Source organism: Pantherophis guttatus, chromosome 5 (genome assembly GCF_059756535.1).
Source record: "Pantherophis guttatus breed Tessera chromosome 5, ASM5975653v1, whole genome shotgun sequence".
Lineage (NCBI taxonomy): Eukaryota > Metazoa > Chordata > Lepidosauria > Squamata > Colubridae > Pantherophis > Pantherophis guttatus.
The window spans coordinates 92,593,358-92,611,077 of NC_142067.1; the positions used below are offsets into that span (position 1 = coordinate 92,593,358).

At 37.0% G+C, this 17,720-nt stretch overlaps 1 protein-coding gene across 5 annotated transcripts in view; it reads left to right on the forward strand.

The window, feature by feature from the left end:
* OCA2 (OCA2 melanosomal transmembrane protein) overlaps positions 1 to 17,720 on the forward strand; it is a 217,534-nt gene that overhangs the window by 44,813 nt on the left and 155,001 nt on the right. For all 5 annotated transcript variants that reach the window (XM_034431376.3, XM_087895329.1, XM_087895328.1 and 2 more), the window contains exons 3-6: positions 7,279 to 7,377; positions 8,503 to 8,694; positions 14,361 to 14,418; positions 15,114 to 15,186. In XM_034431376.3, coding sequence (XP_034287267.2) covers positions 7,279 to 7,377; positions 8,503 to 8,694; positions 14,361 to 14,418; positions 15,114 to 15,186 — 422 coding nt within the window. The remainder of the gene's footprint in view (positions 1 to 7,278; positions 7,378 to 8,502; positions 8,695 to 14,360; positions 14,419 to 15,113; positions 15,187 to 17,720) is intronic.

Below are 17,720 nucleotides of genomic sequence, written 5' to 3' on the forward strand. Positions count from 1 at the left end.
ATCTGCGAGGAATAGTTTGTGAACATGATTAAAGTTCTGTCTAAATACTTGAACTAGTTTATTGAATTAGTCTTTTAAAAGAAAGTATAACATGATTAATGGACTGGGAATTGAGCTTGCTTTTGATTCATACTCACCCAGTTGACACCTGATAAGTAAGGAATATTGGGTTAATTTATTAAGGTTTAAAATGATTGGTTTATAATTAGGTGATTTTGTATTATCGGTTGTATTTAAATGCTTTCTTAGGAGCAAGCCATATCTGCCAACACTTTCTGCAACTGGAGAATAAAATCAACCAAATTATTAAGAGAGAGGGAATAGATACTAATAATCTAATCTAGAATCTCCCCCCAAAGGCTGTTGCATTGTGTGATTATACTGAGGAGTGTTATGAAAGAGAAGCATTTTTTCCCATTCTCCATCTTCATCCCAAAGGATGGACATACACAGAAAAGTCCTAAACTGTAGGAGAAGGACTGGCAGGGGGAGAAGTGAAAAGAGGAATGAGCTTAGAATTATTATGAGCATCAAGCAAACTTAGTCCAACCCCTCAAGTGTCGTTGACCCTTATCTGGTTCTAACCAGGTGCTTACCATAAATTGAGAAGATTCATGTGCTTTTAGCAATAAATCAGTTAATTTGAATCATCACATGTGGACCTGGTTTTTCATACCTGACATAACACCTTTCCTACTTGTTGCCTTCCAGATATGTTGGATTCATGTAATCCGTGGTTGAGATGGGAAGAACCTTCCTGCTTGCTAGTTCTGAGCATTCCTATAGCAAAACTTCTAGTTTTCTAATGCCTTGTGAATAGCATTTTGCTCCACTCTGGTTGCTATGATGAATGTCTAGCAGATAGATGGCTGGATCCAAACCCAATTTTCTGGCTCAAATGGATGGAAGGTCTCCTCTGGAGGCAGCATCTGGATTCGTGTGCTCTGCTTCCACAGTTTGCAGAGTCATCTGTGCAGGGCTGAAAGACATGCTTTCATGGTGTGGAGAAAATAACCTGGTCCTTAACATCAATAAGACCAAGGAGTGGAAGGGAAACATGGGAAGCTGTAGCTTGAGGGTAGTGACAGAAACCCTCCCTAGGAGGTGGGGTTCACTTTGGCTTAGCTGGGCCTGGTGCTGTCAGTTTTCAGACAAAAATGATCTGTGAGGACTCTGGTTCCCTCTCAGAGTATGAGTACCTCCTTTGTAGGGAATACTGCCATTGGTTTTCAGATTCTTGGATGTCTGGGAGGACCTGCTGCCTTAGGCAGTCAAGTACGGGCACCTCTTAATACACAGGGCTTCCCATCAGGTTACCCAAAGTTCAACTCTCATTCATTTTTGTCCATTCCACTTTCACACATGCTCTCCCTTTTTCCCTAACAGAAGGTCCTGTGCTCTGGCAATCCCCCATGCTCTCCAGACTGTTGGTCTTTCTGTGGTTAGGAAATGCACAAAAGGAGCAAGATCCAGCTGTGATTGGGAGAAGGGTCCTCTCACTTACAGACAAAGGCATACACACATTTCCCAAACTTTTCTGGGCTTTAAAAGTTAAAATTTAGAGGTACTCACCTTCTTTCTGACAGCTGTTGAGTGCAAGACTTGGAATCTCTCTTTATTACCCATTAGGTCCAGGCAGGGTCCGTGGACCTCAGTCAAATGGTCTGTGCTGGCTAGGTAATGGTCCTCCAGGTCCTGTCTGGGAACTGGATTGCGGGGAGTCCCTTTGTGGTCGCCAAAATATTGGAAGAAATTTCCCTGTGTTCGTTTCCCAGCTGGGAAGCAGTCACCAATGGTGAGAAGAAATAGATATGAAAGCCAGCTGCAGAAAAGGGATTCTTTAATTTAGGAAGGCAAGAAAAATAGTGACACATCTCGAGCATTTCTGGCTTGCAAGCGGATTGGGATGGCAGGCCTGTACCTTTTCCTACTTAATTTTCCTTTGAAGCTCCTGCAGCTTGATGGGTTTTGATGTGTTTCTGATTGCCCTGGGTTTTGTTTTCCTGTTTTGGTGGGTTAATCTTGGTCCCAGGTCTTTTGTTATTCATCCTTAAGGGTTAATACTGTCAGGGGGCAGGAAGAAGGGAGGAAGAAGAGAAGAAGGGCTTACCTTGGAGAGTTTATTTTTAGTCTGATTCCCATTATCTTAATGGCTCTACTTAAGTGTTTCTATTGTCAGCTCTGTTAGCAGGGCTGCTCTGTGTTTTTCTTTCAGCTGGTGCTTCTTCGTTTTCTTAAAGGGGGAAAGGCTTGAGTCTCTTGGCACTATTTTCTGAGGTTTCTGGTGCTATGAGGTTTCTGGCACGGTCCTTTTGGGGTACTTCCCACAACTGACTTGCACTTTCACCTATGTTCCACTTTGCTTGCAGCTTAACAAAGAAAAGGGGAGGGGGTAGAATGGAATGCAAGTTTGGGGGAATGGAATCCAAGCATCATTGGTTCCCATGAGACATGCTCCCACCTCAAGGACACACTGAGCAGATATCCCAGCATGGCTGGCTGGTTCCCATAACAAAATGAATAGAAGTGATTGGTGGATATAATGGACTGTGAGTGGCCCGTAGTGAAAGTGGGAATTAACTATGCTTGCTTTTGCACAGGAAACCCAGAGCTGGTTTCACTTCTTCTATGCCATGAGTGTTAAACTTGTTGTGTCATGTGATGTCACATGATATATCATGACATTTTTTGTCTTTTTTGACATTTTTTGGGGTGGCATGGCCTGCACATGATGCATCCAGCCCACGGGCTGCCAGTTTGACATCCTTGTTCTAAATTGAGGGCCGAAATTATTTAATGTCTTTTAAATTGTTTTTAAATTTTATATGTTATGTTTTATCTCGGCTGTTCACCGTCCTGAGTCCTGTTGGAGAAGGGCGGTATAAAAATCAAATCAAATCAAAATAAATAAATAAATAAAATATACCAATGTGGTTTATTCAGTAAAGTTTATATTCTTGGTAAAATAATGTCCCAGGAGTTTCTTTTTCTGGATTCATCAATTGGACAGTTGACACCTGACTTACATGGCATTGATTTCTTAGTCAGTTCTGCCTTGTGGGTCTAATAGGAATAGAATAATTAGAATAGAATAATTTCTGAATTTACTCTCTCTCTGACTCACTCTCAGGTCTTTTACCCTCATGTAATGTTGGAACTCTTGATATCAGGGAATGAAAGGCTGCAGGTGTTTCTAAAGAGACCAGGGAAAAGGGATCTGCTGTCATATTGTTTTAAATGAATCTTCTTATTCATTTTCAGGGAAGTAAGCAGCTTAGAAACTTGTATAATTGGAGGAATACTCTAGCTGCCACAGCATGAATTCTCCTCAGACAAATATTATGGATTTCTCCCATCACCTCACAGACATAGGAAGCTCTACAAGGAGTAAAAGACAGAGAGTAAAGCATAAATCTATTTCTGACAAACCCTAAGCTCGCTCAGAATCACTTGTCATAGAGAAGAGCTTACTCAAGTCCACAAACTTCTAGTCAAAGCAGACTCAATTCTGAAGATAATGAAAATGATCATAATTTATTCAACATCTGTGCTGCCTAATTCACAATGACTGAGTGGCAAATCAACTATAAAATAAATTACAATAAAACCAATAAAACATGAAAGATAAAAGATGAAAATGAAGTTAAGGCCTTACTCTCCCTTACTAAAGGCCTGGATGAAGCAAACACAATTCATAAATTGAAAGAAGGGAATATTTGTAGTTCCAGGTTGAAATGAGGCCTCTTTGGTGCTCTCTACATTGGTTGGTTTTTTTGTAGACATTTCATTGTCCAAACTAGGTAACATCATCAGTGTTAGCAGGGAATGGGGTTTGCTCTCATTTTATATTCTAATGGCTTGCTCTGTCAGTGTTGGTGAGAGTGGTCTTGGTAGTCCTTTGGTTGGGCTATTTACTGTTAGCTTGTTTGGCAGTCCCTTGATTAAGGTATTGTTTGCTTCTTGATTGTAAATCTAATGTTAATCTTAGTATTAATCTATGTTCACCTGGATGTTGATTGCTGGTAGGGAGGTGTTTTATTCCCTTTTTGGCTTGTTGATTGCCTCTTTTGAATGATATGTAGATGTTGTTTATGTCTATGTGCCTGTTAATGGCTGATTTGTCAGAGTGCCAGGCTTCTAGGAATTCCCTAGCGTTTTACACTTGGCTTGGTCTAGAGTAGTCAGTTCATAAATCATCTTCCTTCATTGGTTCTTGATATTTCAGTTGCTGTTTGACTGGTTTACTGATTTACATCTTATGCTATTAACCTAATTCATGACCTCCTGGCTTTGATTCCTCTTTCTCGATAGACTACTGGGGATTTCTATTTCCTGTTTGCAAACTCTCCAATCAGTCTCAGATGGGAGGGACCTTTTATTTTCTAAGGCTGGAATTCTCTCTTTGATCTCAGAGAAGAAACCATATACACATGATTCCACTAATCTCAGGATACTTCCTCGATGCTATAAGACTGCAGTTTATGATGATGTTTCTTGTATTTTTTCCATTTGAGACTGAGTTGCTGTAAATTATAGAAGGAAGAAATGGAAATATACTAGGAAAATAAAGAGAATGATAATATGAATGCTCTCATGGTTTTTAAGCTGATAAAATTTAGGGACCCGTCCAGGCAATCATCAGGAGTCAACACTGACTTGAAGGTACAACAATAAATAAATAAAAATTAAGCAGCACTGATGAAAAAACCCTCTAAATTTCTTTCTTTCCACTGGTGAAGACCTTATATATGTCAATGCCTTTTCTGGTCCTTAAGGAATGGGAAGAATGAAGTGTTGGTCTTCTCCTGTTATAGAGGCTTTGCAGTAAAAAAAAACTTGTCAAATTCTCTTTTCATTAATTTAATCATGGCTCATTGATTGCAAGCAGTCTTTGAACATACCTGCCTATGGACCCCTATTTGGATGATCAACTGTTGCACAGCATAACTATGTTTTGCGATGGTGCAAAAGCCAGAATATAGGATGGGTTTAAAGTTAAATTAACATCATACATCTGGTATGTTACCTGTGAATAAGAGCAATACATGTAGTCCTCAACATATGACACAACTAGAATAATATTTCTGCTGTTAGGCAAGGTAGTTGTTAAGTGATTTGCACCCAATTTTGTGCTCTTTTTGCCATGGTTAAGTGAATCTGGCTTCTCCCATTGACTTTGCTTGTTGGAAGCTGGCTGAGAAGGTTGCAAATGGCAATCACATGATACCTGGATATTAAATGTGTAATAAATACATGCTAGTTGCCAAGTGCCTGAATTTTAATCATGTGATTGTGTGGCTGTTGTGATGGTCATAAATATGAGGGCTGGTTGAAAGTCACTTTTTCAGTGCTGTTGTAACTTCACACTAATGGTCGTCAGTCAACTATCTATATTTAAGAACAATCACCCTTTCAGTAAGTATAATTTTTGCTAATCCATTTCTTCAAGGGCAAAAGCATGCAGAACCTACTTCCAAATAGCAAAGCCAACCATATATATTCATCGCATAAGTCTCAAAGTTTTTGATACAATGAGTAGCAATGTTTCCATGCTAAGTATATTCCATACAATGTCTCTAGATTATTGAAAAAGCCTCAACTAGCATGTTCCAGTCAGCAAGTGGACTAAATTCATGGGCATGTTTTTGCTACCCAGTCCATGTTTATGAAGCAATTAGTCATTTAGGACTAAAAGAAATTTTAGAAACAAAGCACAATCATGGGTGAATAAACACTGTTACAATATTAGTCCTCAGAGATTGCCAAGGTTCTGTTTCCATATTTTGAGAAATCATTGGTAACTTCTAAGGTCTACAATTGCATTTAAGCTTGATAACAGAAAGCTTAGTGCCTGCAAACCCTTTCTGGCTTTTTACTGAAAAAAAGAGAAAGATTTGATTTGTAATTTATGGGTTTGAAGATTAGAAACAGTAGTTTATGGAAAGAAGGAAATTATGAAAAAAACTTAGAGAAGGGATAAAATATAAATGCATTTATAATCTATGCCAAAAATATTGGACACCTCTTTTTTATGATATTTTTTCTTTTCTATTTTTATTTCTCTTCCTGTTTTCTTATATATACATATATTCACTAAAAGGTAAAGGTAAAGGTTCCCCTTGCACATATGTGCTAGTCGTTCCCGATTCTAGGGGGTGATGCTCATCTCCGTTTCAAAGCCGAAGAGCGAGCGCTGTCCAAAGATGTCTCTATGGTCATGTAGCCAGCATGACTAAATGCCAAAGGTGCATGGAACACTGTTACCTTCCCACCAAAGATGGTCCCTATTTTTCTACTTGCATTTTTTACGTGCTTCTGAACTGACAGGTTGGCAAAAGCTGGGACAAGTAACAGGAACTCACCCCATTACGTGGCACTAGAGATACAAACCGCTGAACTGCCAACCTTTTGATTGACAAGCTCAGCATCTTAGCCACTGAGCCATCGTGTTCCCTATATATATATATATATATATATATATATATATATAAATATATATTCACTATACTTTATTAAATTCTGTGTTTCTTTTCTAATATTTCCATTAGTTTTATCTTGTTGAAAATATCATCATACAAATTTATACTAGAAAATTAGAAAATGTTAATCTAATGAGGTTCAACTATTGTTGATGGTGCTATAATTTAAAACACATTACTCTCATTTTTGGAAGTATTTATTATTATTTTATTGCTGTAAAATATATAATTGCTCCCATTTTAAAAATGATTGGTGGTGCACCAGAACTTCATTTTTCAAGCTATACGGTTTTTACACTGTATATATTTATAGCAAACTCCTTTTTTCCTCAGCATCCCTCCTAACCGTAAATAAGATGGTTTACAAAGATTTACATAAGAGGCAGAATTCTGAGTTGGTACCCCAAGAAGGGAAGATTGATTGGAAAATGTATATCAATAATATTTTTAAGCTTCTAGATAATGAAGATAAAAATACATTTCTCAAGTAGCTGGGGAAAAATCAGAAGTGAAATAATTGCTTCCTTGATTACTTTGATCAGGAATTGAGAAAAAGTATTTGGATATATGGGCAGATGCTTCTTGGAAAAAAAGATTTGTAAGAAAAGCAGTGTTATTACTACAAGAAGAAATGAAAATGAAAAACAGATAATATTTTTTGCCAGTTCTAACAGAAATCCTAAAAATCAATGTATTTGCTTAATCTAATATTAAATCAGTTTGTCTACTGACATATGAACTACATATACTGCTTTGGAGAGATGATTACTCTAACAATTAACAATTACATTTTTTAAAGGTATCATTACAGTTTGCCAAAATTCTTCAGCACAAGATCAGAAGATAACTGTTTTACAGAAAGGACTCCTCTGATGAAAGCTTCCACTAAAAGCAATGGGTAAGAGTGTTTTTTAAAATGTGTATCTTACTTGATATTGAGCCCAGAATATATTATTAATGGCTGAAGTCCTAACTTCTTTGAAGGGGGCTCATCCCTATGCTTCTACTGGTATATCATAAATAACCTAAACGTTAGAGAAATAAATGTGAAGTATACCACTTTAAGTTTGCGAAGCAAAGTGAGTTATAAATTACTGGTAGATACACAAATAACTATCAACAAAGCATTGCTGACGTTCTCTTTCTTCTATAATAAGACAACTATAATAGAACCCTATATCTTATCAAATAATGGGGAGTTATGTTCTGGTCATGGATCTATAAAGACATTGATCAACAGTAAAAATATATAATCATTTTTGGAAATATATTTGTACTCTTCCTTCTATCTAGCTAAGATATATAAGTTTTCCTTGGAGTTATCCTTGGAAAGCAACTCTTCTTCCTCCTAAAATCTAGGATATTCTGAGATTACTCAGGAGGATTCCTGACTTAGAAATACTTTATTTAGCCATTTCCCCAAGGATGACATGGATAATTTCATGGGATACACTCTTGGTTGACTGATAACAATCAATAGGCTTTAAATGGAGCTTTCTGTAGACCAGATGGTTGAGTGAACCCAACCTAATTCTCAACTCTAGGAAATACTGTAGCGTATTGATTTTCAGTTTATTTTGCTATTTTGATATGTATCATTTTCTTTTTATGATGGCTTTTAATATGTTTGTACACTGCTCAGAATCACTGTGAATTGGATGGCCATCAAAGGTGAATAAATAAATAAAATAATTGATTACTCAAGCTTAGCAATGTGGTAGTGAGAGAACATCTCCCTGAAACCCCAGAAGTGTAGAATATTTTGATTGAAAGTGCTCTAATGCTGAGGTTTCTCCTGTAATGGAAAAAGTCAGCATTGTTACTTATTGCAAAGTATAAATGGTACATTAAGTTATATTCCTCACAGGTTTAAAGACATATCATGTTCACAAGCAGACATATTCTAAAAAGATTAGCATCCTTAAATTCTGCTGTTTTACAGTAGCCCTAGCTCCCAATGGGACAAATTCGAGAAGATCAGACCATAATTTATACTGATAGCTGTCTCCATGATGTTTTATAGGTTAAGATGTACAGATGTTCACAATACAGATTTCATCACAGATGATGAGTCTTGGGAAAACAGTTCTGCCGAATTTGAGCAGAGGTCTCAGCCAGGAAGTGAAATGACCAGCTTGTCCAGATCTGCTTCCTGCTCAGAAAAATGTGAAATATTGGACAATTTTCATATCAAATTCAATTTATCCAAGATGAGGTATTGTTTTGGGGTTTTTTTTCTTTACAGCAAATAAATAAAGTAACACTCCTTTGCTAGAACTTGCTATTGATTCAAGCAGAACAGTCCAATGAGATAGATAATAACATCTAATCAGATTTATAGCTATTTTATAATATTACAATTCTGGAATATAACCTCCTTTACCTCCCTACAAGGTACTTTATGTGAAGGAATGCCCTTTTTATTTTAACAATGCTGTTAAAATTTAAGTACGCTTTGGTTGCTGGAAGATTATTGTTTTTATTTCTGTTTAAGTGTTCTTAATTATGCTTTGACTTGTGTTCTCAGTTACATTAGTTTTATAGAGAAAGATGTGTGATAAAGTAAACAAAGAAATAATCCTAGCTATAAATTTAGAAATAAGCCCTACATAGTTTAATGGTGTTTTTTCTCTTTCAACTCTGCTTAGGCCCTTATCTGCATTTGAAAGCATGATCTGATTTAAGGAATCTTTTTAATCTATGGAATCAGTAAAGTAAAAAAACCCTTTGCACACTATCTAACTGGTGACTTCTGTGATTTCTGCATCACATGGTCAACTAAAAATTCATACTGTGACAATTCTGTAACATGTACAAGTTTCAGTCATGTAGATATGGGTTTATTCCCTCTAACCTATCTTGCTAAGAGACACCACAAAAACATATTTCTGTTATGTTGGAAACTATTCAGAGGTAGGTCTTACTGATTTTTTAAAACTTGGAATGGAAAGATGTACCCTAATTAAGTAGATGAAAGGAAAATAAATAGATTTATATTTTATTTCCAACTAAGTCCCAATACATTTTAAAATGTGTTTGCCCTTGAAAAGCATTGGAAATAAAGTAATGGCACTTTATTTGTTTTCTATAATCTATTGCAAAACATCACTACTAATATGTGTATTTCAGATGATTTAGTGGATGCATAATTCAAACAGATGTGGTTTTATTGTATGATTTCTTACATATATTCATGTGAGAAAGCATGTCTTATCAGTCAATTTTTGCTCTTATTTCGCAATCTACTTCTAGATTTTTTTTAGAGCAGTTCCCCAATTCATAAAAGCAGACACATAATTTCATTTCCCACAGATATTTTGTACCAAGTCTGCACTCTCTTTATGCACCAGTTTCTAAAAAGATGTAGAGACTTTGGAAAGAGTGCAGAAAAGAGCAACAAAGATAATTAGGGGGCTGGAGGCTAAAATGTATGAAGAATGATTTCAGAAATTGGGTATGTCTAGTGTATGTGTAGTGTAGTGTAGATGTGGTGGCTCAGTGGCTAAGACACTGAGCTTGTCGATCGAAAGGTTGTCAGTTTAGCAGTTCGAATCCCTAGTGCTGCATACAGGGTGAGCTCCCGTTACTTGTCCCAGCTTCTGCCAACCTAGCAGTTAGGAAGCATGTAAAAAATGCAAGTAGAAAAATAGGGATCACCTTTGGTGGGAAGGTAACAGCTTTCCGTGCACCTTTGGCATGCTGGCCACATGACCATGGAGATGTCTTCGGACAGCGCTGGCTCTTCGGCTTTGAAATGGAGATGAGCACCGCCCCAGAGTCGGGAACGACTAGCACATATGTGCAACGGGAAGCCTTTACCTTTTTAGTGTAGTGAAAAGGGATGACATGATAGCAGTGTTCCAATATGTGAAGGGCTGAAACAAAGAAGAGAGGGTCAACCTATTTTCCAAAGCACCAGAAGGCAAGACAAGAGTCAATGGATGGAAACTAATCAAGAAAAGAAGCAACCTAGAACTAAGGACAAATTTCCTAACAATGAGAACAATTAACCAATGGAATGGCTTGCCTTCAGAGGTTGTGGGTGCTCCCTCTGGAAGCTTTTAAGAAAACACTGGACAGCCACCTGTCTGAAATGGTATAGGTGTCCTGCTTGAGCAGGGCGTTGGACAAGAAGACCTCTCAGGTCCCTTCCAACTCTGTTATTTCCTATTATGTTTTAATAATTCAATCAGTCAATGATCATTTTATTTCTTAAAATGAATTACCCATTTAACCTCCCCACCCCACCTCCCGATGCCCATATATGCACATACCATTTACCTAACCAAAATATTAAAGACATAACAAAATATCATATAGTTTAATAAAAGGTTTTATTTCAGCAAAAATATAGCAAATGGCAATATATATTTCTTGCAGATCATTAGTTATTTTGGTTCATTGCCTAGTGCAGCCATGCATCTAGGTTAGGGATGTGGAAATCATTAATATCATATCCTGTGAGCTTATCTGTCATCCTAGCTCATACTATATTAAAGTGTTCGTAGGCAGAAGGGCACAACTACAGTTGTGTAAACTTGGCACTGTTTTTATGAAGAAAGTCTTATTGAGGCATGACAATCTGCTCAGAAATTCACATTTCACATAGTAGACTCTTTGAAACAACCCATCCATATTTATATTCTGAGACAATAAAGGAATAAAAGAAGAATGTATTATTGTTGGTACTGATGTACTGACTAGTTGGAGTCAGAAAACACAGCAGCAAATATTCCCTGTTGTTAATTACTGTCACATACAACAGCTCAGCTGGCAGCAAGAAGATAGATATAAATTCCTAGAATCAGTATGAAATCATGCCTATTATTTTTCTTTTGCACTCTTCCTTCCTTCCTGACCTTCCCTGTTCTATTTTAATTATGAATATAGGAATACATTAAAAGCTGCCCAGCTTTTCTTTGTTTGTATCATTGCTGTGTAAGCACAGCCCAATATAATTGCCCTGGTTATGCAGAACAGTTGGCAGCTAGTCCTGCATTGTATCCCTGGTGCTGCAGCAGACACACACACTTGATAAATTGTTCCCCAAAATACTTTCATGCAGTCCTGTTGAATAAACATACTGGAGTTTCCAGACGCTGAGGTGGCCTAAATCTGCATAGTTACTGTGAAATAGCTGTGCCATGTGTGATGCAGATCTGAAAAGAAAAAAAAAACACCTCATTTTTTGGGGGGGGGCAGTCATCAACACGATAGGCAAAAAATAACTGCAAACAAAGCAAGTCCCAAATGGCAAAGGTAAAACTTCAATACAATGAATTCTAGGGTAGATATTTGGATGGCAATTGTTTATAAGACCAGTCTTCATTATGGCTAATTCAACTCATCAGAGCATTTATCTAATATGTTAAAGGATTGCTGGTCAGTGAAAAGAATACTCTTAGGTGTTATAGTTGATTAACAAGTTCCTATCTCCTGATTACTTAGTTGAGTTTATTATTTTAAGGAAGTGCTTTTCTGGACATTTAAATGGTTAGTTTAATGTTTCCTGATTGTTATTGCTATTATGGACAGTCTTTTTCTAGACATCACATTTTAAATTTAAATCTTAATTCAAAAGGTTAAAGCTTGTCTTTGGTTTATGACAGTTTTTTTTTAAATTTGATTTATATGCCGCCCTTCTCCGAAGACTCAGGGCGGCTTACAATGTGCTCAGCAATAGCCTTCATCCTTTTGTATATTTATACAAAGTCAGCTTATTGCCCCCACAACTGGGTCCTCAATTTACCTACCTTAGAAAGGATGGAAGGCTGAGTCAACCTTGAGCCTTGGCGAGATTCGAACCCTGCAGTAATTGCAGGCAGCTGGTCTTAATAATCAGCTTAATAACAGAGTGCCTTAAACCCCTGTACTACCAAGGCTCTACCAAGCATGACAGTGATGGCTAACCTTTTCTGGACCAAGTGCCCAAAGTGTGAGCATGCATGCACGCCCAAACTCCCAAAATGCAAAGTGCATTCCTTTTTTCATAAAAACTATGCAAGTGGTTTCCTATTCTTTCAGGATATTTTTTGACTTCTCCCATCTAGTTCATAGCCCTGAATTCCCTGGTAGTCTCTCATTCAACTATTAACATTTTGCTTCCGAGGCAGACAAAGTTGTGTAGAGGCATTGTCAACTGCAAAAACAAGACATGTCAGATATAATATATGTATTACACGTAGAATAGCGAAATTTCATTTTGTTTCAATCTTTCTCATCATTAGTAAAAAGGACAAAATGTAGACTGCATTGTATAGTCTACTGCTGTTACCCTTGCGTATCCATGATATGGGCAGGAAAACATGAGTTATTTAGCTAATTAGCAGTTAAGTCAAGTATCTCTAAGTGGCTTGTTTGGAGTTTTAAGGGGCTTCTTCCATAATGAGATGGACAGAGCTTACCTATTTGCAAACACTTATCACTGTATGTTATGACTAATCATGCAACAGAAAATAGTGATGCTGAAAGAAAAGTAATTTGCGCAGAAAACTAACCCTATTATAGAAGTGGAGTCAAATTAAAAGAACACAATGATACTTTTAGAACTAACAGTTTAGAGCTCGCAATGTCTGCGTCATAGAAGGAAAACCGATAAATGCAGAGCCCAATAACTTGGCCCGAAATATTGTCAAGATAAATTAAATGTGTTCTGAGCTTCCAATGATGAGTTACTTGTTTGCCACTACAAAAGCAAAGTAGTTGTTTCTCATAAAACTGATATTCAGACAATCCCACCCACAAAGGCAAAACAGTCATTCACATCATACATACATCTCTCTCTTCCCCGCCATAAACTTGAGCAAAACTCACATCGCACATAAATCCAGGCAAAATGTATATTGCATCAGACAGCTCTCCAAAATTCAGGGAAAATATAGCAAAAAGGCAGACAAACTTAGAATCATGTCCTACCCCAAGAAAACTAATGCGCCCATAAAATCCTGATGAAACACCCAATATTCACAATCATATATTTAGGAAAAAGAACAGCATATAATCTCCTCCTTTCTGTGGGCAAAATCGTCAGTATACCAAAATAGAGCATCAATTTAAAGCAACAAAATCATTATGGAAAAACCCAAACCAAATACCACTTTTGCTTTAGGGTCCACTGATTTTTCTAGTACAAAAGGTTTCCTACTGAGGTTATTTTCCCCCCTGATAATTTACATTTTTTTTCTTCCTGGCATTTTCCTAAAAATACAGTATCTGCTTCCCCCACACAGCTCTTAATTAACCAAGTATTGATGCATTAATTTCAACAGAAATTAGCCTATCAGCTTGTCATCCGAGCCTGATGTTATGGGCTGAGAAAGAGTGACTGGTCCAAAGTCACCCAGCTGGCTTTCATGCCTAAAGTGGGATTAGAACTGCCTGGGGTGAGCAGTTCATTGGTACCTATCTCCTTGGGAACTCCATGCAAGGTATTGCAGAATGAGAACAAGAGGTATTTTTATTGACATCAAAAGGTGTGGACAGAATTTGTGTGATGAATAGAATAGAATAGAATAGAATAGAATAGAATAGAATAGAATAGAATAGAATAGAATAGAATAGAATAGAATAACAGAGTTGGAAGGGACCTTGGAGGTCTTCTAGTCATCCATGTGTTTTGCAATTTTGTCTCCAGGAAGTTAGAAATGCGAAAGGATTATTTTTGGAAGTTTTAAATAGTTCTGAGTTTAACTGACTGAATCAGTGCATAGAACTTTCTTATATATTTATAGCATAAAACAATTTAAAAACTCATCTGTAGAAATTATGTAATCTTTGTCTAATCAATCACATTTTCTCAGGTCCTCAAACACAGTCCTTGATGACTTCATGACTTATGTTATTTCCTGGTGTTCTTTGTGAATCTTTCTTCTTATTTTACAGATGCTGCTTAAAACTCCTAAAGGTTTCATGCCTTTTTATCTTTGTAGTTATATGCTCTGTGAGTATTCAATTTTGAGAATGATACCTATCCAAAAGCTAAAACTGATAGTATAAACAAGACCTACAAAATAGCATTGTGGGATGTTTTATTAATAATTCCTGAGCCTGGCTCCAATTTTGAGGAGATCATTGGTAAGGTGCTTTTCAGATTTTGTCCCTTCCTATTTCAATATGGAATAGTGAAAGAAATGTTACTGAACACAAATAGCAATAAAGGAGAAATATTGGTAATAATCTTATTTGCTTATTTGTTTTTTCTTTAATACCGGTAGTATTCCCCTGAACATTCTATTGGAATATAATTTAAAAATAAAAGACTAGAAAGCATAAGAAAACAATGTTTCTGCTCTATTGTAAACTCTGTATTCTCCCCATGCCATTCTGTAATACTAAGAATAGAGCAAAGAGTATATTTTTAAGGCACTACCTGTGCACTTTCGTGGAAAGGATAGGAAAAGTAGCAGTGGCTGGGCAGCAATGAAGTAGATCAGGGACCCCCCACAACCCCTGGTCTGTGGCCTAGTGCCGGTCTGCACCCCATTCGGAACTGGACCATGGAAGAGGGGGGCATTTTAGGGAATCATGATTGGAAAGCATTTGTTCTTTGTAGTTATTTCATCAATAGAAACAAGTTTAGGGAGAGTTTATTTAATAACTTGTTAACTGAAATACAATTATTGGATGTATTCCCAGATTTTGTTTAGTATTCATCCTGAAAACAGAACATCTTGGCAGATGCTGGCTGTTTCACCTATGGACATTTACAGTATCCTTTACCTTTTTGGAAATCACAACAGCAGAATAGTGTAGACTCAAGTTGCTGACAATAGGCCAATTCAAAAACATGCTTGATATTTAATGGCTTTTATTTTGTTTGCTCAATTAAATATTGACAATGATTTCTTTCTTTAGAGATCCTGATAGTAAGTACTTCTCTGTTTTTAAAACCAATAATTAATATATTTGCAAAACTGTTTTCTAAGATCACAAACCAAGTGGTATTGAAGATCTGATTTCATATCTCTTTTAGCTTCTCCCTGAAATGTTACTTTCAGAAATATAACCATCATAGAGTGCCTAATACCTTTGGATGAAAGCAAATGTTCAGTTTTAAATTAAAATGTACCTTGTGTTTTATATACAGCTATAACTGTCACCCAGCAATGATGCATGGAATGCAGGCTGTCCATTGTGGACTACTCTATGGCATTTCCAACCTTTTCTCTTCCAAATGCATTTTGGGACTTGAAGTCCCATTATTTCTATCAGAACATTGGCTTGGGATACTATATCTGGGAGGCAACAGATTGAGAAAGGCTTTCGGAAAAGTACAATAACTAGTGATCCATGTTAAGAAACATAGGGTCAGATGCTATAAAGAGCATGCTTGGCATAGCATTCTATTGACCTGTGATGGATGCTTTTTCATTTTTTATTGACTTAGCTTTGTAGTTTGAGTTGTGAATTTCAGAAGAAATTCCAGATGGTGTGAATTCCAGAAAAAAGTTCAGCATAGCAATAAGAGCAACACTTGAATGGAGTGCATAGAACAGAACTGTCATTACAAAGCAGTGAGGGAAGTTAAGTAAAGTGAACTGATACATATCTTGAAGGCTGGGTGAAAACATGGAATAGAATTGGCAGTACATGAAGTAACATGTTCTGCATCTCTGCAATGAACTCATGTCAAGGATGCTGCATTGCATATCTTTATTTTGGGTTTGGGTTGACAGAAGATGTTTCACAGGGTACTTTATATAAGTTGCCCCTATTTCATCTTGTTTTTCCCTCATTGATTGGTAATGGTAGCCTGCTGTGGTATGAATTGATAAAGGCCTACTGTGCTTCTAACAGATCAAGAATCAAGAAACATCCTCATTTGTAATAAAATTGTTTTCCTCCTGCTAAAGATTGACTTTTAGGCTGGCCTCTTTCCCTAATCCAGTGAGTCTCCCTTAACTCAAGGATGTTCACACACACACACACACACACACACACACACACACACACACACACATTATATGCACATATTGGCATATACACACATTTTGATGGGATTTTAGAAGCACTAAGGAGTTTATTTCCCCTGGCTTTGGATGGTTGGTTGGGAAAATAAGAAAAGTGGAGAGTGTGAATGTTGTGCATGAACTTCATGTGAAGGTTATCTCAGAGATCTTGCTGATAGATATTTGCTGAACTCCTCTCCTCTCCTCTCCTCCCTTCCCTTCCCTTCCCCTCCCCCCTTCCCCTCCCCCTCCCCCTTCCCTAGTACTGTAAGAAGTTGATAAAATATTTTAAGAGTGATGAATCTGACAGCTTCAAATGATTTTGTTTCCTCTTCTTCTTTACCCTTTATTGTTTTACCTTGCTTGGCTATTTCTCTAATGTACAATTGGTGTTCTGCTAACATGGATTGGCTGTTATTGTTAGATATTAAACCAGAGAAATTATACCCTTCCTAATATCATCAACCCCTTCACCATGCTGTAACTAATGGGCATTTTTCATGTCTATTAAGATTTGCTCTTAAACTTTATTGATGTGTTTGCTCACACTGGCAAAGATTCAAATTAAATAGCTTTAGTGTAACATTCCAAAACAGTAAGGTTGCTGTTCCTTTTCCTTGGTGATTTATTGACTGAAAAGATCAAAAGCTTGACAATGGAAAGCATTTGTAGAGACAGTCTTTTGTTCAAGACCAGAAGCTTTTGCTAGGCATATTATTTGAAAAGAATTTTCAGATGTCTATATCTAAGGAGTTGGACAGTTCCTAATATAACTTGGGACAATTCCATTTTTGTGTTGTGATGGAAGATAAAGAAAAAACATGAAGATAATGAAAACAGTTTGAGTTACATTGGGTGCATATAACAGCAGGAATACCAGTTATATCAACAACCAGCTTCCATCTAACACCAAGTCCAAGGAACATGAGCAAGGTATCTAAGAAGCTATGGGAAAGGGAGAAATCAACTTCCTTAAGTGCTTATTTAGCAAATTTAAAGAAAAGGAGTAGAGATGATATCATACATTCAAGTATTTGAGAGGCTGCCACAAAGAAGAAGGGGTCAACTTATTTTCCAAAGCACTAGAGAGCAGCACAGTGAACAATGAATGGAAACTAATCAAGGAGAGAAGCAACCTGGAATTAAGGAGAAACTTCCTAACAGTGAGGACAATTAACCAATGGAACAGCTTGCCTTCAGAAGTTTGGGTGCTTCATCACTGGAAGTTTGTAAGAAGAGATTGAACAGCTACTTGTCGGAAGTGGTTTAGAGTCTCCTGCTTGAGTATGGGGTT